The sequence below is a fragment of the Thunnus thynnus genome, chromosome 1 (genome assembly GCF_963924715.1).
Source record: "Thunnus thynnus chromosome 1, fThuThy2.1, whole genome shotgun sequence".
Classification (NCBI taxonomy): domain Eukaryota; kingdom Metazoa; phylum Chordata; class Actinopteri; order Scombriformes; family Scombridae; genus Thunnus; species Thunnus thynnus.
Window position 1 is genome coordinate 1,968,481 of NC_089517.1, and position 27,854 is coordinate 1,996,334.

Consider the following 27,854-nt stretch of genomic DNA (forward strand, 5'->3'; position numbering starts at 1 on the left):
AAAGCAGCAACTCCTCACAAAGGAGAAGCTGAAATGGCTCCCTGGACTCCCCTCAGTAACCACCTGAACTGCCCCCCTTTAGGCCCTTCGATACTGATCTACTGCTTCAGGAGGCCCCTGATCCAGCCAGACCCGAAATTATATTAATGCAGGTGACTTTTCCAACAGTACACATATTAAGGGTTAAATTCTGTCTGCTTGGATTTGAAAATTCAGTTCAGATTAATTCTCTAATCGTGTTTTAATAGATAAAACTCCGAGGTCTATTTCATACATCAGCTCCTGATACATGAGCAGTATGTGATTTGTTGTATTGTTGGGAAATCACCTGTATTAACCAACATATGCCAACATGAGCTTATGTCATTGTGTGTATTTTGTGTGTACTTCCCCTCATCATGAGCATACAGGACATCTCCATAATCCGACGTAGACGGGATGATGGAGTGTGTAATTTTTTATTGTTTTGAAAGAAGGAACAAAGTATGTTACAGAACAAGAATCCAATGTTCAACGTGAGTTTTTTAATGATGATGTTTAGAGTAGTTTGACTTTATTATTATCCCAGAGGGAAACTGGTTTGCAGTGTTTGCACAAAACTTAACATACACAATAAAAGAAACATACACAAGCAATCCGAGACATAATCCACACATGGCACCACATCCTTTGTAAAATACACAAAACAGCAGCGTCCAGCAGTGCTCCCGGAGAACAAAGATTCAATGTGAGAGAAAACTCAATGCAGCCCAGAAATACACGATACGATACTTTCCACTGTGCAGCTCTGACTACAGTACTGCTATGAGTACTGAGAGTTTTTATGTGCAGCACATACACACCCGGAGGCGCGTCGCGTTACGATTGTATATTCAGCAACTGCTGCTTCTGTTACTCACAGATCAGAGGTATGAAACAGCTATTTAACTACTTAGTAATGTAGAATTTTCTTTTATAACTTTGTCTTGTTATGTGATATATCAGTGCAGCTAACATCATTGAACATAAATGAAATAGGCTAACTTATCCTAAATGTAAGCCGGGTGGCAAATTTGGTTTTTAGTCACTTCTGTTGTTGTTTTAAATAGTCATAGACAAAGGTGAGCATTCATATTTAAGATGTGTAACATCTGTCTGCCTTATGGTAAAGTCTTAACGACCAAATTCATGTTTATTAGCATGCTAATCGCTAACCGTGAGTTAAGCTAATCGCTAATTAGCCACCATGCTAGACGGACTTTGGTAAGAATATGTACAAGTTCCCTCTGTGTCCAGAATGTAAACTCACATAGTTTATGCTGTTTTAAGCTAAATGTCAAAGGAATATGTTGCTTTAGACGTCATAGTTTCACTCCTCATGTCAGGGAGTAATGTGTGTTTTGCATTTAATACAAGATGGCGACGGCCGGAGCGGCTCACTTTGAGCTTCAAAAGCGCTCTTCAGAAACCAACGGGTGACGTCACGGTAACTACGTCCATATTTTTATACAGTCTATGGTTTTTGCTCATTCATATATTTGGGTTGTGGGTTTAAAAGACCGTCTTGTATTATTGGTTAACTTGGGTTTATAATCATGTTTATTCTTGGATGGTTTTTGTATTCTGGGTTGTATTAAGAGTATCATCCAGTCCATTTTTCCCTCCACACCTGCCCTGCTCCCTGTGTTTCCCTCAGCCTATCAGCTCTCAGACTGCTCTCAGGTCCAGTCACCTGTTCCCAATTTGCTCATTAGCTCAGTTTGTGTTTCAGTCCTGGTTTTCCGTTCAGTCTTTGTTGATTCTCTGTTCTGTTCAGTCGTGTCTTGTATTTTTTTTTTCATCAGTCTCGTTCAGCCTGCAGTTTCTCTGCATCTGGGTCCACCTGCTCTGCAATACATGACATCTCTAATAAAATCACCAACCAAATTAATTTGAAATAAATGCCACTTCTCTCTGCTAATATAAGACACCACCTGACTCCTGATTCCTGCAGCTGCAATTTTACTTCAAGCACAATTTTTGTAATTAATTTTTAATTGTGATTATTTGTCTTTTTTTTACACTTTGTATTTACAATACTAGTATGGTGGATTTTTAATTTCTATTTTTAATGCTTCATATTGTATATAGCAGATGCTCATAATGCAGTGTTCTCATTATTAATCTTATCTATACTACACATCGGTTCCTTTTGTTGTCGTGACATCTCAGTTTCTGTACGTGTGATCATCATCAGATCATTATCTTTACTTGCTGTTACTGCGCAAGTCTGTTGTTTCACATGTCAACAAAATAAATATTTTAATAAATAAATAAAAAAAGCATTTCTCAAACATCCACTTTATGTTCTGCTGTTTGTCGTTTTTATTCAAAAGATTGTTTTCTTAACAGATAAATGATTTTATCTTGTCATCACATTTCTCTCAAAGCACTCTAAGATTTATTTTTACCACATTAAACAGTTGGTAATATTATAAATTCCTTTTATTTAGCTTTAAAATCACTGTAGACATACAATAAACTTACATCTGGTAGCTCTCAGTGACCAGCAGCAATAGAGAACAAGATAAAAACAACATAATACATTTTTAAAAAGGCACAGTTGGGGACAACAGCCCGTTGTAGAGGGAGGTTAAAGGTCTTGACCCTCTGTCTGGTCCTGCTGCTTTGATGTCTGTTTTCATCACGGTGGATCTCACCTGGTGGCGCTGGAGGACGAGTACCTGCTCATCCTTGGGTGTTGCAACGTGCAAAGAACTGGTTCACGGCATCAGGGAGTGCAACGTCGTGGCTGCTCTTGCAGTCTGTTAGGCAAGTTTATTTCAACAACAAGGCCGTTCAAAGTGCTTTACATAGAGCTTAAAAGGCATCTAGACAGAATATAAAAGCAACACATTATGGTTATGGGTTTACTACCTCACCACATGCTACGGGAATTCCCCTCATTGCACTCAGCTTCTCTAAAGCCCTTCTTCAGTTCCCTGCAGGCTATCCTGTAGGCCAGTAGGTCACCTGTCCTGAAGGCAGCATCTCGTATCCTGAGCAGAGACCTTACATTTCTATCCAACCATGGTGGAAACACCTTGATGGTTTAGGTGGTCAGTACTGTCTCAGTACAGAAGTCTGTGTGCACCAAGACAGATGAGGTGTATTCGTCTAAGTCTGCTCCCTGTGCAAACACCTCAAAGCAGTCCTGCAGTAGTGAGGTGGCCTCCTCTTGTTCTACAGATTAAAGGTTTGCAGGTCTGAGTTCCAGTGACTTGTGGTCTGATAAGGTGTAGAGATAGATCAGCTCTGCATGCTCCCAGAATGTTTGTGTTAACTTGGTGAAGAATGTTTTTGTCTCTGGTTGGGGTGAAGTTTGGGCAGTTTATCTTCTTGTGATTAAAGCCCCCTGCTAAAATCAAGGTTCCCTCTGGATGTGCATTCAACTGGTTATTGGTAGCGCTATGCAGTTCCTCCAGGGCTATCTTAGCATTAGCATATGGCGGTATGTCAGCTATACAACAACAGCTGTTTCACAATTTAAAAAACTTAATATCTGTCATTTTGTACAGAGGAACTGTTGTGCCACAGCAGTGTCTTAAATCTTTAATTAAGGAAGTAATATAATTATTGGGAAGTTTGATTTGAGTTTCTGAGCAGCGTGAGTGTCAGGGTGGGTGAGTGGAGCAGGTGGATCCAAATTCAGAGACGGTAGGCAGGGACAATCCGATGCAGATATTTTTTAATGAAAAAGCAAAAAGTCATGGGAACGAACCAGAACGCAGGCGACACAGGAACATCAAACAAAAGCAGACAACTCGACAAAGACCGAACTGAAAACTGGACTATAAATACACAGGGAGTGATTGCAAATGAAACACAGGTGAGACACATGAAATAATCAAACACAGGAAGTAAAGTGACCAGACACAAGGAGGAAATATTACAAAATAAAACAGGAACTAAAGTAAACAAACAGGTGACACAAAAAACACAGGAGGAACACACAAGGGAAAGAGTCCCTCAAACAGTCCAACTAAAAACAGAAGAAGTCTGAAGGCATCAGAAGGAGAATTACAAAAACCAAGGAAGTCAAAACAAAAACACAAAGAGTCCAAAAAACAGAAAAAGTCCCGGTAGGACGTGACAGTGAGTGTGGAAGCCATTAATCATGTTTGGTGGTTTATTATCTGAGCACAACAACCTGGATCACAAACAGCAGATATAGTTATTGATTTCAGTTATAACTTCAATAGAAGAACTTTATCATAAAGTTCATGCTGAATACAACAGTATTTTCTAACTGCAGGGGTCAAAGCTGGGACCTAAAACCAGACCTGCAACCCTGTCTCCTAGAAACCACATTCAGTTACTAGATTGTTTTCTGATTATGTTGCAATGGCGAATGTTATCGCTGCCTGGATTCTGTTCACAGGAAACGTTTTTTTGAAAGAATGAAGCTACATTTATATATCAATGTACTGATATTCCAGCAGATTATAACTATAGACCTGGAAATGTGCAGATTATGCGTCACGCCCCCTAGTGGTAGCGTTTATCTGCATGAATGGACTGAAATCATTTTTCACCAGGATTGTTTCATTTATCCACAAAAATAAAATAAAAATTTATATGATCAGAATAATTTGAAATATTAAAAATAAGGGCTTTAATGCTGAACTTTTCAATTATTATTATTATTATTATTATTTTTTAAAATGAAACAAACTAAAGCCGTCATTCAGACAGCAGCTAGTGTGTCTCTGTTGTCAGTATTCAGCTTTCTGTCTCCATATATGGAGCCACCGTGATGTCACAGCGTGGGCGTTGTGTGTGTTTGTGTGTGTGTTTGTGTGTGTGTGTGTGTGTGTGTGGTTTTTGTCTGTGATGTTGACTCTGACTTTCCAACTGAGAGGATTTCTATCAGAGCTGTCAGCAACTTTTGTCTGACCTCGTTTGACTGCGACAGGAAACCAGAAGCAGCAAAGATTAATCTGATAATTTACCAGATTTTAATCTGCTGCGGTTTACTGTCAGAGCTGTCAGCACTTTTCACACAAAACCATAAAATTTCAGTAAGTCTACAGTGAAGCTCTACAGCCTTGACAGCAACACCTGGAGGCTCTAACATTCATCACACACCAGAAAACTAAACCGGTGGAGAGACAACTCTGCTCCTCTTTGGCTTCATTCACACCAAATCCGACAATGCGTGAAAAACAGCAGATCCTATTCATTTGAACGAGGACAGTGCGTTTTACGCTGCAGGAGTGGGGGCTGCATAAAAAAAACACAGCAGCCTTCTGGCAGGAAGTCGACTCAACTTTTGCCGAAACTCAACCCAACGTCATGCTGTGGCGGCCAATCACATACACACAAGTGCACATTCCTGGTGGATTATTTAATCCACATAACATGAACATGAACGCATCACGATCAGCGAGATGAAAGATTAAACTGTTGCCGCTGTGAAAACTTTCCAGAGTTTTAAAATCCTGTCTGTGAGTTTTACAAACCGCTGCGTGATGTTTTAGCTTCTGATAAGTTCTTAAATGCATTAATCTGTAACTCAAACTCAACTTCCTGGATCGCATTTCATTGTCTCACCGGTACCCCAAACAACACGCCCACCATACCTTCACCCTAACCCTAACCCCCCACGACGAAGTGCCCGAGTACCAGATTTGGTGTGAATGCAGCCTTAGATTCTTACCACAAGTGGAAGGAAAACGTTTGTAAATGGTAAACTGACTCTTATATAGTTTTTCTAGTCTTTCAACCACTCAAAGTGCTTTTACACTACAAGTCACATGATGACAGGTGCTGCCATGCAAGGTGCATCAGTAGGATCTAATCATTTACACACCGACGGCACAGACAACAAACTGTATGTAAAAGGTAGAAATAGAGGAGGTGGGGAAGGAAATTAATAGTTATTGGAGGAATGAACTCATTCCTGGATATCAGTCAGAGTGTTTGTGGTTCACAGAGACCACAGCAGAGTCTCAGATGTTTGTTCAAAAATCCCCGGCTGCAGCTTTAACTTCACTCAAGTGACTCCGTCTGAAACCCTGTGAAGGTGTTTCCAGTCACCACAGCAGCAGCAGCAGCAGCAGTCCTAGAAAGACAGAAACCTCCTTCATCAAACACACCTCACCTCACCTCACTGTCTCAAAAAAAAAAAACGCTGAGGATGATCATGCACGTCTGAACCACAACGATCTGCTTCCTCAGGAGTTTTACATGTGGAAACTTCTGAATAATGGTGACACTGTTTTTGATCTTCTCTCTCTGAGGTTGGGAGGGGGAGGTTAACGTCTGTCACAATGTCTGGGGAAAGATGACATCATTTTTCCACCTTTTTATGCTGTTTTTATGGTACATGCAACATTTTTTTTAAATAAAATTATGTTAAAAAAAAGAACCTGTTGGGATGCTGAATGGTCACGACATGTCGTGAATGAATCCAGTTTTGGTTTACTTTTATCTTGTTTGTATAAATAAATTCATCCAAATGTGTGACTCTCTTCAGCCACTTTCACACAGAGCTCTGTTGAAGTCCAACTGAAATTAATTTTTTGTCTCCTACGGCAACAAATCTGCTCTGTGAATCACTTGTCCTGTTTTCCCCTTTTAGAAAAAAAAAACCTGAAACCAAAAAGGGAAAAATGTATATTTTAAATTCTTTGGTTTCATGATGGTGCCCTCTAGTTTTACCTTATTTGGATTAAATACATCAGTTTATGTAACTGGAGTCCTTATTTGCATACAGCAAATCAAATCTTTGCATTTAAGTGATAACGTGTCGTTCTGTGATTCACACGGTCACACTGAGCCTGACTGCATCCGGCTACACAACACAAGAGCCACAGACTCTGAACAACAACCCACATTAGCTTTTCTGCTAAAGTCTCCTTCTTATCTAAACTTACAAACATGAACACACGTCTCGTCCTGCAGATTAGCTTGTTGAACGAGCCACCGAACAAACATTCACAGGGGAAAAGTGCACCGCTAACGTCATTTAGCAGGTTTAATAGCTAATTAGCTGCTCAGCTGCAGCACATTGAACTGCATGTAAACATACCTGCAAATGTCACGTTTTTTTCCCTTCATTTTAATTATACAAAACTATTAAAAATACATTTTAAAAACATGTTGACAATATTTTGGACTGCAGAGAGAGGGACGATTCAATGTGGTTTCCGACTTTAAAGAGGTTTTATGTTTGCCTCACTTCATCATGTGCTTCAAAATGATTTTAAAAGAATCAGTCTGGTGTTTCTCTATATTCTTCTTCCTGTCAACGAATCTCAAACCAAACTGTGTTCATCCATCTCTCAATACTTTCCTCTGTCCCTACTCTGTGTGTGGCTCTCAGCTCCAAGCTCATTGGAAGAAATAATAAATATATAGTTTAATCTTTAAAAAAAAAGGCTCAGTCATTTCCTCAATCAGCTGGCCACTGTAGTTTTTTTTTCAAACAGGAAGAAATGGTGCATTTGTTTGGGACTATGAATCCACATCTGGTGCTCTAGTGAGTATTTATAGCAACAGGACAACATGTGTGTGATTGAGGCAAAATAAACTACAGTGTGTGTTCACGGTGATGAAGTTGTCAGTAGTTGTTTGAGATCACGATGTTTGATTAATCTGATCGATCGACGATCTGGCTGTCTGATGATCGGTTGGATTTCTGCAGTTTGAGCAGCTCTAGATCAACATTTCCAACATGGCAGCTGTTCTGACCTGTAGTGAGCTTGTTTGAATCTGATTTGAGTATATCTGACATCTTGTGGTTGAGCTGTAGTCTGACTGAGATGCTGTGATATAAAACTGAACTTCACGTGAGAGTTTGCAGTTTCCACACATCTGCAGCTGCAGATCTTTATCTTTTACTGCACAAAGTAAGGCTGCCTTTTTTGTCTCTTTTTGTCAACATTATTGCAGATTCTTATTTTATTTAACCTTCATTTAACCAGGAAGTCTGATGATCCCTTTTAGAAGAGACACCAGGCCGAGAATGAAGCGTAAAATAGGCGTCACATAGTTTACAACGATCACATCCAACGCAACAAAACAGAATGAGAAAGATAAAAACTATGTAGAACAACCTTCCTCATGATGAGACATTTCTTTAATGTGAAGCTTGAATCTCTGATGTGACGGCAGTGTCTCCAGATGAAGTTTATCTTGTAAAGTTCAGAGTATGAAAATGCAGTTTTACTACACTCAGGGCAGATCTTTGGGTCATTGATTATCGATCTATGGTGATAATCTTTTGATAGCTGTTATAAATATGAAATATGAACCTTTCTCTGTATCTTTAGTGAACTCCGTCCAGTTAACATGTTTAATTAACGATAGTAGTGACGAGTGAATGAATAATAAACAAGCCTACAAAGTAATGAGTAATGATGAAATGTGAACTGTGCAATACTTGTTTTTGCAGCAAAAAGTAAACATTTCATAAATCAAAGATAAAAACCTAGTTGAGTTTCAGTTTCAGGTTTTCAAAGTGAGTTTTGAAAAAATAATTTGTTATCGAGCTACAGTCGGAAGATATTTGTATGTAGAGAGTTTTTCTAATTCAGTTTCATGCTTACATCCACGTCGTCGACGCTCAGTTGATCCGTAAAGTGTGAGATGAACTCTTACATGTTGTTCATACTCTGTCCCTTCACAATATCTCTTCATAATTAGTCTATACAAGGGCCGGAGCTGAATCTGAATACGGTATTCAGAAAAGCAAAAATAGTGAGTTTTTACAAATATTTACTTCCTACAAATATTTTTTAAATTACTTGTTTTTGAGAAGAAAAGAAAAAAAGACGTCAAATAACAGCGTGCAGGTCGGCAGCATAGCGAGGTCACACAGCTGTGTTGTCTGGAAGATCACGGCTTGAAACCTGGAGTAGGAACCCTACTTTGCAAAATAGTTTATTGAAGAACACTTTTTAGGAATGCACGATATTGGATTTTTTGCCGATTTGCCGATATTTCCAACTCATTGTGGCCGATGCTGATACCGATATATGAACATATTTTTTCCAGCTGGCTGAGGAGACTATTATGCATGCAAGCATAGATTGTACTAAGTATGATCAAGAAAGACAATATATGAAGGAAGAACTGAGGAAGACTGGAGTTCAGGAGCTCAGCATTAAAACTTTAATGAACCTGCCAAGTGGGAGCAGCAGTAGAGTTTTCATTGAGTTTATTAGACAGACAGGATTAATGTGTAGGATTTAATCTCTGGTCCACACTCCGGAGCAGAAGGTGGCGGTAATGCACCTGATACGCTGGTCACCAACCGCCGTTATAAACCAAAACGTTTTTTTTTTCCAAACAGAGTGGTACATCCTGTCAGCCGAGGTGTTTCCTATCTGTGCAGCCGAACACAGCAGCTCCTCGACAGAGTTTTTCACCCCGATGGTCCCGGTGTTTCCTCCGCAGGCTGCACTTCACTCAGCCGCCACTTTAATCTGAATAACAAACAAACCGGGGCTCGGTGCTCCGGTTGGATCCACATGAAGAGCCGGGGCTAACGTTAGCTTGGAGGCTAGCAGAGGTTAGCTGGCAGTGCTTCCCTCCGGCCATGCTGCGGCTAACGCTCCAATAGCCTCTCAGCTAACGTTAGCCCCGGCTCTCCATGTGGATCCAACCGTTATTCAGGTTAAAGTGGGAAGAAGCAGCCGGTCTGACGTGCAGCCTGCGGAGGAAACACCGGGACCGTCAGGGTGACACAGTCCATCAAGGGAAGCACAGTCAGGTGGCGGAAGAGATGGCGACATATCGGCCTCTCATAATCCGCAGAATTTGCCAGAATTCGCAGATGCCGATATTTCATTTTAGAGCTTTTATCAGCCGATACTGATGATGTGCCTATAATATTGTGCATCCCTACTTATTTAAACACTTTAATATCCTAAAATTAGAAGTGTAAGAAAAACAAAAACAGGATTGTTACACCTATGCTCTCTACACATCCCTACTCTATACCAAACGTCTGAACTTAATCTATATTTCATTCATAAATACCTCATCGGTCATCAATAAATAAGCGATGAGAGCAGAGAGTGAATTCTTATATATTAGGGATGTGCAGAAAGCCCAGTGTTTGTATTTGTTGAGGCAGCAAAATTATTTGTATTTGTATTTGAATAAAAGTGTAAAGAGGCTTAAAAATCCTGTTTTTGTTTTTATTACGTTTTTAATTTTAGAAAATTAAAGTGTTACAGTAAGTGTTCATAAATAAACTACCTTATGAGATAAAACTTTACTCATCGCCTCATTGCAGACAGACATCTACCTAACAAATATTTTTTCAAATATTTGTATGAAACAAATATTCATAAAAACCCAGTATTTGTGCTTTGCTGTATAATGTATTTGTATTCGGGCACACCTCAATTGTATACTACTATATCATTATACTATATGCAACATAGTGAAATTTAACCCAGAACACCTTCCACAGTATATACATAAAAATGTGTATCAGCTGCTCAATAAATAAAAAAAGTTTCTGTTCTTATATATTCTGGGTCACTTCAGGGAAAATAAAAATGTTTCATGCTAAAAAAAAAACCCGATGTTTAGGGTGTTTTTACTGCTCTCAAATGTAAAAATGGGTCAACTTTGTGCTGAACTAGTGTGTAAAAACACACAGTGTCTGCACAGCTTCAGCACACAGCAAGCTATGGTTCTCAGTCTGTCAGTCAGTTTGAGATAATTTGATTAAACAACTTTATTTACATATAACCTATAGTTTAAACTAGTTTGAACACAGCAGCTCTGGACCAGACAGAACAACAACATTTGGTACTGCAGGTGTGTCTTTGTTGATGTTGTGCTGTTGTGCATCAAATTCCTCATGTGCAATTAAATAAATTACTATAAGCAACTGACACACGATGAATCTGGAGCTTCTAGGTTTTATTTGATGACTTTAAACTGTCCCTTCTTAAAGGATTTTTGTATATTTTTATATTGATGATTTTGTGTTTTGTGATTTTTTTGGTAATTTTATGATATTTATATTGATGTTTTATTTTTTTTTGTCATCTGTCTCGTGTTTGTGTGCAGCTCAGATAAACAAAAAGTAAAATAGGAGAAGTTGAAAGAGATTTTCAGACACTAACAGTCTGCCTTGTTCTTATATTTCAATAAGAATAAATAAATTTCAAAGTTTCTTTAAAAATGTTTGTGAGTGGCTGATGAAGAAAAGCTGTTGCAAGATGTTTTGGGGGCTGTAAACTGACGCAGGAAGCAGGAAGTCTCTCGGATCACTGATAAGCATCGACCCATCAATCAAACCAGGTCAAAGCCGAGCTGGCAGCGTGGGCTGAAAAAACACAACACAACATCATACATGACCGTGATGACGCTGTGATGTGGAGCAACCTGAGTCACAACACGACTGTAAACCAGGTCACAGTGCAACATGCGCGCATTCTACATCATATGATGCAAGTGAAGCAGCTCAGCAAAAAGAGAGGATAAAAGAGCGGGGGCGGCCCCGAGTGACCGCTGAGAGGCCCCTGACTAAAACACTGTTACAGTATTTAGAAGTTTCTCCTGTTGCATCAGACAGACAGCAGATGTGACAGTTGGGGTTATGGTTAGTGTTTTTAACAGCCGGTCAGAGTGTTTTTTGTTTGGACAGTTTTTAACCCAAACCATGATCTTCCTGACCCGTTGAAAAATGACACTAAAGGGGAACCCAGTGTGTTTAAAAAAGTGACATCAAGGGGATCCTGATTAATCATTCATATGTTGATAAGTTTCTGATTGATGACACTGTTTGGCAGAGTCGTCCCAAAATCATTACTCACTCATTAAAAATGATTCATATGAGCGTTTTCTGATCCGCACTGCTATTGTTAAAGGTTAAGAGTGGGCACAATAAACTACTTGTTGTAGTTTCGGGAATGATCGTGGTCATGGTTAGGGGAAAAGAAACATCACGCTGCATTCACCTTTACGGCTGATAGACGACAATCCCTCAGACCGCTGGAGGTCAACGTAACGTCAGGTAGACGTAAACATACAATATGTCATTTTAGGCATTTGAACCAACAAGAAAAGCTTTTCTTACTTACGTACTTCTTGATTTATTGAACAGGACAGTGTGCAGTATTAAGCATAAATGATGCACTGCACCAGAGTTAGCTTGAAGCTAATTAGCATCTGTAGTCCATTACAATCAAAACATACAACAGCAAACAGTACAAAGCAAAAAACACAACAGCACATCACATAAAATCACAATGTCAGTTAAAAGTTAATAATGCAAACGAGGCTCAGTGGTCACACAGCTGATTCGTCTTTAGTTGATTTTTTAATTTGGCCTTGAACGTATTGATAGAACTACAGTTGTTCTTGCATCCTGTCCAGGTACAACACACGGCAAACTCTGCAACTGAAGCCTTAAAGGGGACAGATCCTGCTTTTTGTGGTCTTCAACTCTCCAATAAAAACACAAAATTAATTTGAAATAAGTTCCACTGCTCTCTGCAGACATAAGACACTTTATCCACCACCTGACTCCTGATTCCTGCAGGTGCAGTTTTACTTCAAGCACAATTTTTATTTGTCTCTTTACACTTTGTATTTACAGTACTAGTATGGTGGATTTAGGGCTTTATATTTCTATTTTTAATGCGTTATATTGTATGTAGCAGATGCTCATAATGCAGTGTTCTCATGATTAATCTTTCTTATCTGTACTACACATCGGTTGCACTTTGTTGTCGTGACATCTCAGTTTCTGTGCATGCGATCGACATCATCGGATCATCTCATCTTTACTGTCAGTTAGCGCGAGTCTGTTGTTGTTTCACAAGTCAACAAAATAATATTATAATACATTTTAAAAAAGCATTTCTCTAATGTCCGTTTTATGTTCTGCTGTTTTGTCATTTTTATTTAAAAGATTGTTTTCTTAACAGATAAATGTATTTGAAATAGAAAAGTATAAAACAATTTATGTCTCTAAGACAAAGTATTTGTATCAGTGGGTCCTGAGTTTAAATTGTTGAGATTTTAAACTAATTGAATCTGCTTTCACTCTGAATTTGTCCTCAAGCTTTTAAAGTTAAGAGTTAAGTTTTAAGTTAAAGATGAAACTATAAAGTTTGATATTTTCACATCAGACATAAGACACTGTTATTGTCATTGTAGACATTTAGTAACTCTCAGTGATCACTGGTTCACAGACTGTTCACACATCAAATGACACTGAACAGATGTGTACAAAGTGTTTAATATCCGAGCACAACAACCTCAACAACAGCAGATATAGTTATTGATTCCTGCTCAGATACATGCTTCGGGTCTTCAGGTTATAACTTCAATATCCATTTCTTTCAAACTTGGTGTTGAACAGGCCTGATTTCTGTTTAGTTTTCAATTTAAAAAAAATCACAAATGTATTTAAATATGTTTGAAAAATAGGCCAATTTTATCATAATCTCTACATATCCCACTTGGAGCATCCTGCATGCTGAATACAACAGTATTTTCTAACTGCAGGGGTCAAAGCTGGGACCTAAAACCAGACCTGCAACCCTGTCTCCTAGAAACCACGTTCAATTACTAAACTGTTTTCCAGATTATGTTGCAATGGCAGGATTATGTTCACAGGGTCAAGGTCAGGGTGGATGTTGGTCATTCACATCCTGAGTCCTGTGTGTGTTCAGGTTTGGTTCAGGTTATTGAAAGATGCTGGTTTTGTTTAAATGTTCTGTATGAAACAGAGACCAGGATCTCTGACCTGAACAAAGTGCTGTCAGAGTCTGAATAAAACCACAAACACTTTCATACTGCTGCAGTTTCTAACAGCTGATACTGTGCTGCAAGATCACATATTTTGGTGGAAAAAAGAACTTAGTCGTCTGTCAACATTTCACTTTTATATTCAGTATATACAGTATATACTTGCCAAATACATTACTCATCAATGTTTTCTCATCATGTTGATAGAAAAAGTTACAGTTTAGTTATATATGGAGGCAGGGTTGCAGACAACAGTGTTCTTCCAACTTTGTGTCAGTTTGTGTCTTTTCTGTTTCAACAGTGCATCAGTGCATCAAGCAGCTCCATAAAGAAATGCTTTTCCCAGTTTGGTGTGGGAGAACTTGACCTCAATCCCGTCCAACACCAACATCAGTATTCGACCTCACTGATGGCTGAATGTGAGCAAATCTCTCAGCCAGGTTCCGACATCTGTGGATCTATAGATTCCTGTACATAGACACAAAGACTTTCAAAGAGCCTGTCAGGTGACACAGTTCAGATGACGTCTATATAAGGTGTGTTTGGAGGTGGTTGGTTGGCTGATTAGATCCTAACTTGCAGAAAGTGGATTTAGTGGACTTTGCTGCAGGAGACCGCTGTTCATTTCCTGCTTCCAACCATGAATGTCACGTTTCTAACCGCAAGTCAGGACAGTTTTTTAAAAACCGTAACTAGAATTGACATGGTCTTTACTGTTGCCATGACGAAGATGGTTGCCTAACTTTGAGGAAGTAATAACTTTAACCCACGCCACATTTCAAGTGATTCACATCATAAAACATTATTATTTTTTAACAGTGATGTGTAAAGGTTTTGGAGTGCACAGACAAATGATGTCCTGCAGATTACTGCCGTTAGTAGTAGAGATGGTACGAAAAGACATGAAAGATTCTTCCGATTGAAATATATTAGTTTGTCTATGTACAAGAATCTATACATTAAATTTTCTGATTATTTCACAGACTGATGTGATTCTGGGTTGGCTGGAAAGGCTGAAACCAGAAGAGTGGAGGCTGATATATAAGCAGAGTCAGACTTTGGCATTTAAATACAGTACTGTGCAAAAGTTTTAGGCACTTTAAATGTTTAGATTCTTCTCCATAACGCAACACCGTCAGGGAGGCGTCTGATCGTCCCAAATGTTTTCTGCATCCACAGAAGAACTTCTCCCACATGCAGAAACAACCGACCTGGCATTATTTTTGAAAGCAACCTCACTTTACGTTACTCCTGTATATCAGGATTTTCATGTGGTGTGTGAACATCTGCAAGGTTTTTAGATGATAACAAGAAACTTTCTTTGACTGGAAGATGCAGGAACACAACGCTCCTGTGTGATGAAATTACCTTTGAAAATTCTGGTGCTTTCCATATTGTGAGATTTTTTTCTCCACCAGATTTCAGATGGAAAAGTCATAGTTTTCACTCCACTACATTTGCATGAAAGCTGAAGTAAATGGTTTCAGATTCAGATTTTATACACATTATCTATGACGCATATCAGCAATATGAAATATGAAACAATGCATGTGGTTTTCTGAGATAACGTATTTAATCTGATCAGTTTGTTGTCTCTGAGATAACAAATGTGAAAATATCAGCAAACTCCTCAGAATCACTGCAATCCTGTAAATCAACTATTCTCACTCCTTCAGCAAATTTTTCCAACAATGATGACGAATCTGCACAATAATCAGACTTAAATGTGCATTTATACAACGTGACGTTTTAAGGCGAAGACTTCACTCTGACCTAGAAAATCTGCTGCAACTTTTGTATGCAGAACAATTTTTACCTCCTCATCGACTGTGAAAGTGGGTCGATGTTCAGGCCTTGTCATGCAGGTTGGTCTGTGTGGTTTCTAGAGAGGAGGATCAAATACACACAGATAGAGACAAAGAAAGACGGTGACATCATCAGAGGAAGTACAACTGCGGTGCTGACTCTGACACAGATCAAGATAAATGTCGGCGCTTCAGCCAGACGTCCAGCAGAACACCAGCGAAGAAGAAGAATACGACTTTTGCAGAAACCAGCAGAAGAAGTCTGTTTGTTTCAGCCTGAGCTTTAGACAGAGACAACCACCATCTGACCTCCAGATTACAGCTTCAGTCCTGAACCTCCATCAGAGCCCGAGGAGCCTCCAAACTGACGAGTGAAGAACAGGATTCACTGAAGTGGAGGATCTGCAAAAGAAGAACCGAGGACGTTTGAACTAATCACCATCAGCATGTTTTCAACGTCAAACTCCTGCAAAGTGACGGTAAGAACCTGCACGAGCTTTGATTTCAATTATGTGCGTTTCAGTCTGTGCAGTTTACGTAGTGCTGACCTCAGGCTGAAAATTTGGAGTTTCAAAATCCAGAAATCTCACTTCTGTCACCATACGAACTGTTTATTAGAGTCATGTTAATTATAGAAGACAGGTAGAGGACAAAAGAAAGTTCATAAAAGTGTGGAATTAAGTAAATTTGTATAAAGTCATAAAAATGCAACGGATAAATAATACGACAGCAGAAAAGCAAATGTACGGAAGCCCACAACATTCAATATTATGTCATACATGAATAATTAACCAATGAACTGTGAAATTAATTCTTAAAACTCATTATCAACTCATTATTTTGTCATTTGTATTTTCATAGCAGCAGGATTTATGTTTAAATCAGGGTGGCTTCATGGGGGCGTGTGATTGGCTGAAAGGTGACGAGGTGATGTCTGCTGAAGAGTCACATTATGAAATAAAAATGAGACAATGAGTTGAGTTTTGGGTTTAAATTAAATTATTACACAACTTAATGGTTCATTTTCATGTATTTATGCATTGGATTATTTATTTATGTAGTCTGTTATTTATTTATTTATTTAACCACTTTGGGCTTCCATATATTTGCTGCACATCAAACCCCCAAAATCCTGTTTATTATTCTATTTTTATCCAATTTTTTACTGTTTTTTTTATTAGAGTGGAAACAAGGAAAGAGAGAACTTAACCTCCTCGACCACCAGGGCGACACAGATTTATTTTTTAAAGAAAAATATCTTTTCATGCTGTTGATTGTTATTATTATTATTATTATTATTATTATTATTATTATTATTATTATTATTATGGTGAGTATTTTAGCTTTAACTCCCTAAAACTTTTTCATGAATTTAGGAAATTTCAACCTCATATTTTTTCATTTTTCATCATAGTTATATTGTATTTTAATTAAAATGTGAAAATGCTGTTGAATTTTGTTCATTTTAAAATTTACTACTAATTTACTACTTAATACTATTTGTCATTTTAGTCATTTTATTTATAAGGGCAAATATTTAAAAAAATACTTTAAATATTTTAAATTTAAATTATATATTTTTACATGTGGGATGTTTTATGCATTTGAAACATCCTAAAACCACACGTGCCCATATGTGACTGCATCACATGCAACATGCTGTTTCGCATGTTATTATACTGTATATGTAATAGATTTTTCTTACATTTAACATATCAAATATCTGAAAATCACATGTTCCTCTACAGCAGGTGAATCTGTAAGATGACATAACGTAAAATGAGCCTCACATGTGATACGTTTACATTAAACTTTCTTGGCAAGGGTTAAAAAATTACGTTTTTAATTACATTTTCTTCATTGCTTCTTCATTTGCTCATTTAACTGACTCTTCTGATGAAGATCATTATAAAAGAGTGAAAGTGTAACAATATGATGCAAACACAAAAACACACCTATTATTTGTGACAAACAGAAAGGTTTTGTGTTTTAAAAAGCAGTCTTTGATAAATTGTTGAAATGTTTTTGTTCAATTGTTTTGGATGATTTTTTTTTGTGATAAATTCCTCTTCCTCTTCCTCAGGCTGCCTGTATGGTAGCGATGATGATGATGGCGATGATGATGGCGGAGGTGACAGCCTGGCCGAAAGGAGTCGGCCAATCGAAACACCAAACAAAGGGACACAAGAAGTCCTCTGATGATGCAGCAGTCGAAACCATGGAAACCGTCCCCCTGCAGCTCGACCCGAACAATATGGTTCCCACCAGAATCCTCAGACCGCTGGAGAACGCCTCCATCTCCCCGTGGACGTACAAGTATGAAAACACACACACACACAAACAGAGCACTCATTGTAATTAATTTAACCATGATCCATGATCTTTCCATAACCCTGACCAAGTGTGCCTAAATTTAACCAAACATAAAAACACACCATACACCATAAAACATCATTATTGGTGCAGGCATGAAAGATGCGTCTACTTTTCATGCCTACATGAGGCAAAATGTGTCACTGACAGGATGGACCGGTGTGTATATCACACGCTTCAGTGTGATACCAGGTTGCATCCTCATATGTCTTACTTTGTCTAATAGTCCAAAACCCCCAAATATTAAATTAATGTTATTGGGACCCGAGAACTGACTGTGCAAAGGTCCTATTGTAACTCAAGGAATTTTTCTCTATTATTTTTCTTCTGAAACAAATGCATTTTTGAGGGCCTAAACGTGCACGAAAAGTTGTAAACTTTGCACATACATCAGAAGTGGTGAAAAATTTGATATTTTATGGGTCTCGCAAAATGGCTCGACAGCGCCCCCTAGAAAATTAGGAAAATTTTGTCCAATAGTCTAAAACCCCCAAATATTAAATTAATTTAATTAATGGTGTAATTTTTGCTTAAAAAAATACTTAGATGGCAATTATTTTTCTGTTGAGCAATGAATTGATTAATCGACCAATCGTTGCATCAATGGAAACTAAATTTTCTAAAATTTCTTTACTTTTTGTTGACCAAAATGAACAAATATCAAACGTCTAAACTTTGACTGAAGTGAATATAATACAATACAATTTCATCAAAACACGAAATCTAAATGAAAATGGTGCCAAAATAACAACTGATCCTAATGAGCTAAAACTTAGAAACAGTGGTCTGTTCCTTTAATCATCCTATATCTTGTCCCTTCTCTCTCTCCGTCCTCAGCGTGTCCCATGATGCCTCTCTGCACCCTCCGCTGCTGTCGGAGGCTCACTGTTTGCTGCAAGGCTGTCTGGACAAGGATGGCGTGGAGGACCTGAGCCTGGAGTCCAGACCCATCCTGCGCCAGGTGCTGCTGCTGCGCCGGGTCAAGTCGAAGGAGGCGGGGTCAGAGCCCAGCTACCATTACCGCATGGAGTACCGCCTCATGGCCGTGGGTTGCACCTGTGTCCGACCCATCATCCAACATCAGGACTGAGACCTGAACCAGCTGCTGGGTCAGTTTGACTGAAAATCAAAGTCAAAAGTCTAAAAAATGAAGACATCACACCAAAATATGTCTTATTTTCATTATTATTCTCATTATTTAATAATTCAAAATACTCAAAAGACGCCCTGTTAGTCAGAATTACTTGCATCTCATAATTTATACCTTCTGTTGTCACTATTATCAACTCTTATGATGAAGTTTTATTTTATAATTTCCGACTTTTCATCAATATGTTTCATATAATGTGCTCTATTTAAGTTTATTTAAATTACATATTATTTAAATGTTATGAGTTTGATCCTCAGTATGTATTTATTGGTGACATGATTTTAATATTAATGTATTTATAGCTCAGAGGATGAATGATGTGTTGAATGTTTCACTCAATAAAAACTAAACAAAGACGTAAAGTGTCATAATTTTATTTCTTCCATTTAAAATATAATGTGATTTCTGTACATTGTCGTCGTCATCATCATCATCATCATCATCATCATTATCATCACGTTGCCAGGGAAACAGACTGACACACACATACACACACACAGAAACACACCGCCGCAGCTGTAAACACTGTACACAATCGATTATCAGTTATTCATCATTAATATTCACTCATTCATATAAGCAGAGGGGATTGGTATATTGATTATTGGATTGATAAGTGATAAGTGATCTGCCATATAGCTAATGTTAGCCAAATGAGCTAACTAACTGTTTACTCAGAGAGCTGAAGTCCTGACATCACTTCCTGTTACACCAGCTTCGATTCAATCTCTCATTGTCAGTTTCTTTCATTGGTATTTGTGATAAAAGTGAAACGTTGTTCCTGTGGTTCTGAATCGCTGTCTACATCTTTGAGTTGTTCAGACATTTAAACACGTTTGGGCTTCATTTTCTGCAGTTTTCGGAAAAACAACAAGTCCTCCGAGTTAAACAAGTAGATTTGTGGTTTGACCTTGTGAGTCTAGAACGACACAGGAGCGTTTTCTAATCTGGTGCAACTATCAGCAGTAATCTGCTGGACAACATTTGTCTGTGGTTTTCAAAACCGTTACACTGTTAAACAATAATGATGTTTTATGATGTGACAACACTGTGGTTCAGGTCTGGTTAGGTTTAGGGAAAGATAATGGTTTGGGTTAAAATAATCACTTTGTTAACATTAGAGAAACATGTGGTGGAAGGTTAGACCACCTTCGACATCATGGCAACAATAATAACCACGAGGTTAAGGTTAGGGGGACGATCGTAGTTACGCTTTTTAAAAAACTGTCCTGACAAGTGTTGGAAACAGGAAACAAACAGCGGTATATATAAGTCATCATAGATGGCATCTGTCACTCAAATGTGACTACATGTTGTTTTTGGTCGACTGTTGTGTTGTTTTTCTTGGGGGGATGGTCTCTGGAAAAACAACTGAGCCAATCTGAGCTTTGTAGGAGGGAGAAAAGCTGCAGACCGAAATCCACCAGGTGATGTTTGCTCATATGGTGTCGCCAAAACCAGACAGGACAGGAAATAACACGGGTAGGGTTGTAAATCTAACTTTGAATGGCTCTATCTGGAAGCTTGTTGGTGTTCATTTAAAACTTTGAGTCAAATCCTGATATATAGAAACTGGCTAAAAACCATCATGAAAAAGATGTTTGCAGATATATTAGTAGTTTCATACAGTTGCCACGAGATGCGACCAAACAGCAACACTTCACTGATCAAACCTTTCTTGATGTCCTACTGTTTTACAGTGAATGTAATGATCTAAACTCTCCAGCAGATGGAGCTGTTTAACTGTTTAACTATCTAGGCAGCGACAGTCCAACTGTCCAGACAGGATGAGGCCGTACAGCCGATGTTTTTCTTTGAGGGATCATTTTGATGTCGAAGAAGAAGAAGAGGGCCTAGTTGGCTTTTTTCTGGATTGTTTCATTTGTGTTGTTTGAGTCCAGTTTGGTCTATTTCAGGTTTGGTTTGGTTGGGTCAGGTTGAATCCTCAGTACAAACACAATCATACACACATAAACACATTGGCACTGTTGGCATGGCAACAAAGCACAGTAAAACCCCTGTGAACCATCTCATGATGACTGAATCAGCAGTGTCCTTAAGTTTCAAGAGTTTTTCTCGTTAGAAACAGTTTATCTCGTTAAAAGGAGTCCTGGTTGTACAGACGAGGTCGAGCGGCCGGACTCGGCCTCGGTCCTCTTCCTCCTCCTCTTCCTCCTATTCTTCTTCTTCTCTCACTCTTTTCAGAGTAACTTCCTGTCAGTCTCCCAGTCGGAGCAACGCCGGCTTCCCGGCTAATCAACTCTCAGCTCATCAGCCCACCAAAATGGCTTCCAAATAAAGTTCAGCTTGTGTTGTGATCAGGCCATCAAGACACCTGGAAGAAGACAACAGGGGGATACGGTTAGCACATTGCTAACATATGCTATCATAAGCTAACTCACACACAGGAGAATGGCAGAAAGTCCAAATAGTCTTGTTATAATTAATTTTCAGAATTTTTTAGATTGAGAAAACCAACTAAGGTTTTAACATGAATCCCAACAAAGTTCGTCATTTAGTTGAGTGCAGGTTTTGTTGATACGACCAAACTTTTTTGTGAATTGTGCAGTATTTTGCCATACAGCACACATTTTGCATTTATACCAGTTTAAAAAAGCCTTTTATCAGGATAAAGTGGAGAATTATTAACTATAAGGGCAAAAGTATGTGGACCACACACAGTTTCCTGGTATGGACCCCTCAGTTCCAATGAGGGGAAATCTTAATGCCACTTCATACAATTATATTTTAGACAATAATGTTCTTCCAACTATGTGGCAGCAGTTTGTGTTTATCTCTTCTCTGTTTCAACATGGCAACCTTTTTCCTAGTTTGGTGTAGAAGAACTTGACAGATCTGCACAGAGCCCTGACCTCAACCCCAAAAGACTGAGACATAGGAGGTTTGATGAGGGTTGAGTCACTGAAAGACACAGTTCAACACTTTGGGATACAAATGCACTGACAGAGCACTTTATTAGGAACACCTGTGCCATCTAATGCGATCCAATGCAACAGCTCTGCCATCAATTCTACTTTTTTATGAAGCTTACAAATTTTCAATTTCTTGTTGACATTGTCAAAAAGGTGATAACTCTACCTTATGTTTATCATTGAGGTGATAGCGGCTGGTGATGGTGTACTGAAGTTATAATGAAATTGTTCCTAATATTTTGTCCAACCCATTAATATACATGAGGAGGGCAAAATATTAGGAACACTTTTCACTACAACCTCAATAATAAACAAAGTAGAATTATCACCATTCTGACAATGTCAACAAAAACTGAAAATGTATAAACTTTGTAAAAGTAGAATTTATGGCAGAGCTGTTGTATTAGACTGCATTCGACTGCACAGGTGTTCCTAATAAAGTGCTCGCTGAGTGTATATTCACTTTGCTCCTGAGAGAGAGAGATGCTCAGGTGTGTGTTCAGTACAGAGCTGGAGTCGGGAGATAGTTAGCTTAGCTTAGCGTAAAGACTGCAAGCGGGGGGAAACAGCTAGCCGGACTCTGTCCAAAGTTCAAAAATACACCTTCCGACACCTATAAAGTTCCCTGATTAACATGTTGTATTTTGTTTGTTTAATCTTTAATCTTTTGCTCAACACACAGACATGAGATTGAGAAGGAGCATGTTTCCCAAAATGTCAAACTATTCCTTTAAGAGCCGTTTTTAAACCCTATTTTGCCGACCTCCTGTATATTTGTTATCGCACCACTGGCTTCATATTTTGTCTCAGTACATCTACCCAGAATCCCCTCCTCCTCTTCCAGCTCATCCTCACCTCCACACTGTGCTTGTCCTGAAAGACACAAACACAAACAACACAACTCCCGTTAGAGATTCATTCGGCTGAAACAGAATCTGAATTGTCTCAGTGAGCGAAGACAGAATAAAGAGTGAAACCTGCGCCCTCACCTCCTCCTGCAGCCGTTCCTGCGAGGTATTCAGGTGCATCTGCCTCTGCTCCTTGTCGGCGTCGGCACGGTGACCCTGGCGCTCTTTGGTCAAAGCTTTCTGAGCGACTTCACGCTCGTGCTCCCTCCTCTCCGCCAAATGCTTCAGCAGCTCGGCCTCGTGACACTAGAGGAAGAGAGTTTACAGTCTGTGTGTTTATTCTTTGTTTCTGCTCTCCCAACAGAATCCCAGTCATTTTCATCAGATTTCAGAGGATCACTATGAGTCCACTGAACGTAAACACTAGTTTCCTGTTGGTGTTATCTTCTAGTAGCATGATTTCAGATTTGACCTCAAGCCACCAAACTCTCTGTGGTTGATCAATTTGAATGCAAATAAATTAAAAGTAATAGGCAGCAGACTTAATGCTGTGGACATAATTTTCTTGAATTACTGTATGCTTGAAATCTAGACAGGAAAAGAGTTCATTATTTGTTTCAATAGATTATAACTTCTCAAAAAACTGTAAAATAACTTGTGGGGTTCCTCAAGGATCGATTGTAGGGCCGCTGCTTTTTAATCAATATATGTTACCCTTTGCAGGTGTCATCAGGAGAAAGACGTTAAAATAGATGTGATGTGTTCTCTCCCTCTGTTTCTAGAGTTCAACTGTCACTGATTCATTACTTTACCAGATAGAGAGTATTGCAATTGTCACATCTGTTAGGATTCTCACTTCATCTGTTTTTCAGATGATAAAAAGTCACATTAAAATTGACTTAAAGTTGAATTCTGAGTCAGACAACACAGAGGTGTCTATTGGCTCGGCGTAAGTCCTGGAGAATTTCACTTTATGACCACAAACATGGGATCTCTGTCCATAGTTATGCTGATGACACTCAGTTTTATATGACTGTGTCTCCTGATGACGATAAGACCTACTGATGGTGTTTTTAGATGTATTTTAGATATTAGATATATTTTTACAACCAGCGTAAAACTGAAATATTAGATAAACCATATGTTCAAAGACTTAGAGAGAAACTGGACCCAAAATTAAATTTTGCAGGAAATACCCGAAACAAAAGGAACCCCTGTATCGTCTTTATTACTAGATTATTTTTATTGATACACTACTATGAATGCAACATTTTATGTTGTAGCTGGTTGAAGTATAATTAACTTTTACTACTTTATATACTGTCGGGTAGTTTAATCTATAACAATACATGATATTTTACGAGATGATAATTTGTTTTGTTTGTAAAATCGTGATCTTCAGCTGTCAGATAAATGTAGTGCAGTAGAAAGTATAATATTTCCCTCTGACATGTAGTGGAGTGGAAGTATAAAGTGGAATAAAATGAAATACTTAAGTTAAGAACTGACCTTTCTCCTCTCCTGAGCAGCGTCCAGTTTCTTCTGGATCTCCTCCAGCGAGGGTTTCTGGCGAGGCGGTGTGGTCAGCTCGGGCCCGCCGTCGAAGGTGGGCGGCTTCAGGATGACCTCAAAGGCCTGACCGCTTGCCCGCTTGCTCAACTCGATCACCTCCATGTCCCGGATGTTACACAGGTTCAAGTCCACCACGCCTGCAACAAGAACAGACAACAGCATGAACTAGACGAACTAGAGATTCACCTGCTTTTTCACCTGCATTGAGGTGGACGTTGACAATGTTATTTAGTCAAGCAGTTGTTTATTTCTTGTTAATCCTAAGCAGACCTGCACAGTTAGTACAATTCATTTGTAATTCATAAATTTACATGTGCAGAATGTGCATATTTAGTACCAGAATAGATCAAAACTCAAGGTCCACTACTAGATTTCTTTCAGAGCTTTCAGTCACATTTTGCAGCTGTCAGCACCTGATGGAAGGTCAACATTTAGGTCATGTGATGACAACTGAACCATCTCCATGACAACTGAGAACACGCCATCCACTGAAGAAGTAAGATACAGTTGAAAGCTTTGGAAAAGGCCAATAAGTGGACCATGAGTTAACAACTTTTAGTGAAAATACTGTTTCCAAAGTCAAGAATGAACTTTCAAACTTCGGATGACATTAGCTTGATAATCAAAGAGTAGAGTAGAGTAGAGTAGATTGATGCTGACCTTCCTTCTTGTTGCCGGTGGTGTCTGAGGGTTTGGGAAGGATGCAGGAGCAGAAGAGAGACACCAGGGGGAGCTCTCGCATCTTCTCTCTGTATGCTGCAACATTCAGAGCAAAAAACAAACCAATCAAACAATACTGCAGGTTTCTGCACAGATTCAGACAAATGCTGAACACATCATGTTCAGCAGGAAATCAATAATCAATAAATTACCTGCTAGAGTCATTCTGCTGCTGTTGTTGCTGTTGTTTTCTTGCAAAGACACTGTGGTGAGGTAGAGTCTGTTCCTGAGGACAGAGACAGATGAGTAGAGTTACTCTCTGGAGTCTGTTCATTAGAGAACAGCGAGGTGGTTTCTCTGCCCTGAGTAAAGCCTCTCAGGCACTGACACGCTTTAGCATCTCCTACAGGAGCATGTGCTGCAAGAGGAAGCTCTGCCTGTCAGGCTGAACTCAGGGACAAAACACACAGTTAGCTATTCTGTGTGTCTGTTTTAAAAGTAGAGAGAAAGAAAATGGCGGTTCAGAACAAAAAGGGGAAATAAAAAAGTGGAATAAAGAGTCTAAACATGAAATCTTGGAGTTTAACTTCACTATGGAGATGTAACTTTCTATCTTTAATATATATCAATAATCATTTGTTATTTGGTAAATTTTGACCTGTGTAAAAAAAACATTTGCAATTTGCACTTTTTAAAAAATCTTAAACAATAATCAAAATATATCTTCTATAACTTTTATTGTTTATGTTACACAAGAGTTTATGCACAACCCAGACAAGCCTGAGAATATCTCTGTTGCTGCACAGAATAATCATTTTGGTTTAAAGGTCAGATTTTGCTCATGTGACAGCTTGTTTCTACTTTTATCGAGCGATGAGTGGTTCATACAAACATGAGTCTTAGCAGTTACTCATTCAGCTGTGACTTCAGGAGATTAAAATCATTCATGCAAAGTGTGAAAACTGAATCAGTAACAGATATAAAGACACAACAAGCTGCAGCAGATTCAGAGATTTGGTTCATCAGTCAAGAGAGAAACTGCAGATGTCGTCGTCGTGCACCGACCGTCGTAAACACATGCAGAACAAATCCAACAGCACTGAACACCAGCAGCAGTTTACACATCATGAACCATCAGTTTCTGAACTCATTTAGTGCATGAAATGATGCAAAAGACACAGAAACACTGACTTCAAAATAAATCTAAAACCTGCCACAAGCACCAGAGCTGCAATTCATCACTCGAGCATATTGTCCATCAATTGTTTCATCTCTGCAACATTAAATTAAAGCCAAATGTCCATTTTTACTTCCCAGCATCCAAACTGATTTTTTCAACTATGTCTTTAGTCTGACCAGCAGTCAGAAAACACAAAGAGATTCAATTCACAAACAGAGAAAAGCAGCAAACAGATCATATTTGCAATTTTTTCTGCAGAAAAACATGAAAAAATAATTCTATCATCATCTACCATCCTTAATTTATTCATTACTTTAGATACAAACGCAGATACGATGATTAAACTTTGTGTGTGCGTGTGTATGTGTGTGTATGTGTGTGTGTGTGTGTGTGTGTGCTGGGACTAAGCGATGATGTCATTGTTGCCAGTAAGCGCATCACCTTCTGCAGAGACGAGCAAGTCGAGCAGCTCAAACACAAAACTCATCAAAAAGACGGAAAGAAAAGAAGAAATGAAAAAGATGAAAAGATGCAGCCGAGAACAGAAACAAAGAGCAGAACGAACGTCTGAATGATAGAAGAAGAAAATGTGATCAGATGAGTGAAAGCTGCTTTCATCTGCTCACATTTCTGGTTTCTGAGAAGAAGCTGCAGCCGTCTGAGCTGCAAACATGCAGAAAGTTTAAAATAATAACAGAGACATCATAAACATGAAGATGAAGATGAAGGTATTTGCGTGTGTTTGCAGTCACTCACCCTGCAGTGATGCTCGATCTCTCCTCTCTGTTCAGACTGAAGATCTGCAGCTCAGCAGCATCAGCACCAAACAGCAGCCTGCTGCATGACATCACCCTGGAGCCATCCGATTGGCTGGCAGGAATACTGGGCTCTGATTGGTCCAGCAAGGCAGAGGGAGGAGGAGGAGGGGGAGGATGAGGAGGAGGTGTGGGTTCAGAGCAGTGGAGGGTATATTTCTCAGGAATCGCTGGCAGAAAGCTCTTCTTCAGAATCACAATCGTTTCATTGTTCAAATATGTTTTTAAGCGTGTAATATTATAAATTATAGCTCAATATACTTACACACAGTGCCAGGAACTTTATCAGTTACTGTTCAAGCTGATCAATAACATCAGGTGATCAATCTGACTGATGAGGTCATGTTTTGCAAAGATTTAGAATAAAAGTCTTGTAGTAATTTTAGTCTCACTTCTCCCAAACTATCATTAATAATCAATATGTAAACAGTTAATAAATGATTTATAACTCAGTAAAATGTAGCCGTCAGCAGATTTAAGTGTTTATTAATGTATCAGTCATCAACTATAATCCTCCTGTGGACACACACTGTGTTTACTGCTGTATAAATAAGTAATAAGAGGAGAAGTTAGAATAAATACTGAACATTAATTAACAAATGGCCATTTATGTGCTTTTATCCGTCTATCTGAGTTGTAAACCATTAATAAACTGTTAAAATACTGATTATTAATGATCAATGAGGGCATTTAAAGTGAAGTGAAACTGTAATTTGTGATCAGTGTAGTGATGTGACATCTATAGTTTTGCAGGTTTATCTTAAAGTTCGAAGAC

The 27,854-nt window shown here is 38.7% G+C and overlaps 2 protein-coding genes and 1 long non-coding RNA gene across 3 annotated transcripts; 1 reads left to right on the top strand and 2 right to left on the bottom strand.

The window, feature by feature from the left end:
- Positions 1-1,763: 1,763 nt before the first annotated feature.
- Positions 1,764-4,626, bottom strand: LOC137182364 (uncharacterized). The gene is made up of 2 exons (XR_010928326.1): positions 2,896-4,626; positions 1,764-2,783 (listed from the first exon to the last, which is right to left on the bottom strand). It is a non-coding gene; the product is annotated as an uncharacterized lncRNA (long non-coding RNA).
- Positions 4,627-15,865: 11,239 nt separating this feature from the next.
- Positions 15,866-19,361, top strand: il17a/f1 (interleukin 17a/f1). Its single transcript, XM_067588703.1, has 3 exons — positions 15,866-16,027; positions 17,632-17,864; positions 18,759-19,361. Exons 1-3 carry the CDS (start codon positions 15,995-15,997, stop codon positions 19,009-19,011), a joined length of 519 nt encoding a protein of 172 aa, XP_067444804.1. The 5' UTR covers positions 15,866-15,994; the 3' UTR covers positions 19,012-19,361.
- A 68-nt stretch (positions 19,362-19,429) lies between these two features.
- On the bottom strand, positions 19,430-27,676 carry LOC137182524 (stathmin-4-like). The gene is made up of 7 exons (XM_067588826.1): positions 27,021-27,676; positions 25,297-25,370; positions 25,085-25,180; positions 24,362-24,561; positions 22,994-23,158; positions 22,860-22,877; positions 19,430-21,406 (listed from the first exon to the last, which is right to left on the bottom strand). The coding sequence occupies exons 1-7, from the start codon at positions 27,110-27,112 to the stop codon at positions 21,398-21,400; spliced, it is 654 nt and encodes a 217-aa protein (XP_067444927.1). The 5' UTR covers positions 27,113-27,676; the 3' UTR covers positions 19,430-21,397.
- Positions 27,677-27,854: the final 178 nt, after the last annotated feature.

Coding starts and splice junctions, on each gene's coding strand:
- il17a/f1 (XM_067588703.1), top strand. CDS start 15,995: ATGTTTTCAACGTCAAACTCCTGCAAAGTGACG. Junction 16,028..17,631: donor CAAACTCCTGCAAAGTGACG/GTAAGAACCTGC, acceptor CCTCTTCCTCAG/GCTGCCTGTATGGTAGCGAT. Junction 17,865..18,758: donor ATCTCCCCGTGGACGTACAA/GTATGAAAACAC, acceptor CTCCGTCCTCAG/CGTGTCCCATGATGCCTCTC.
- LOC137182524 (XM_067588826.1), bottom strand. CDS start 27,112: ATGTCATGCAGCAGGCTGCTGTTTGGTGCTGATGCTGCTGAGCTGCAG. Junction 25,371..27,020: donor AGATCGAGCATCACTGCAGG/GTGAGTGACTGC, acceptor CTCTGTCCTCAG/GAACAGACTCTACCTCACCA. Junction 23,159..24,361: donor CTGCTCAGGAGAGGAGAAAG/GTCAGTTCTTAA, acceptor CTCTTCCTCTAG/TGTCACGAGGCCGAGCTGCT.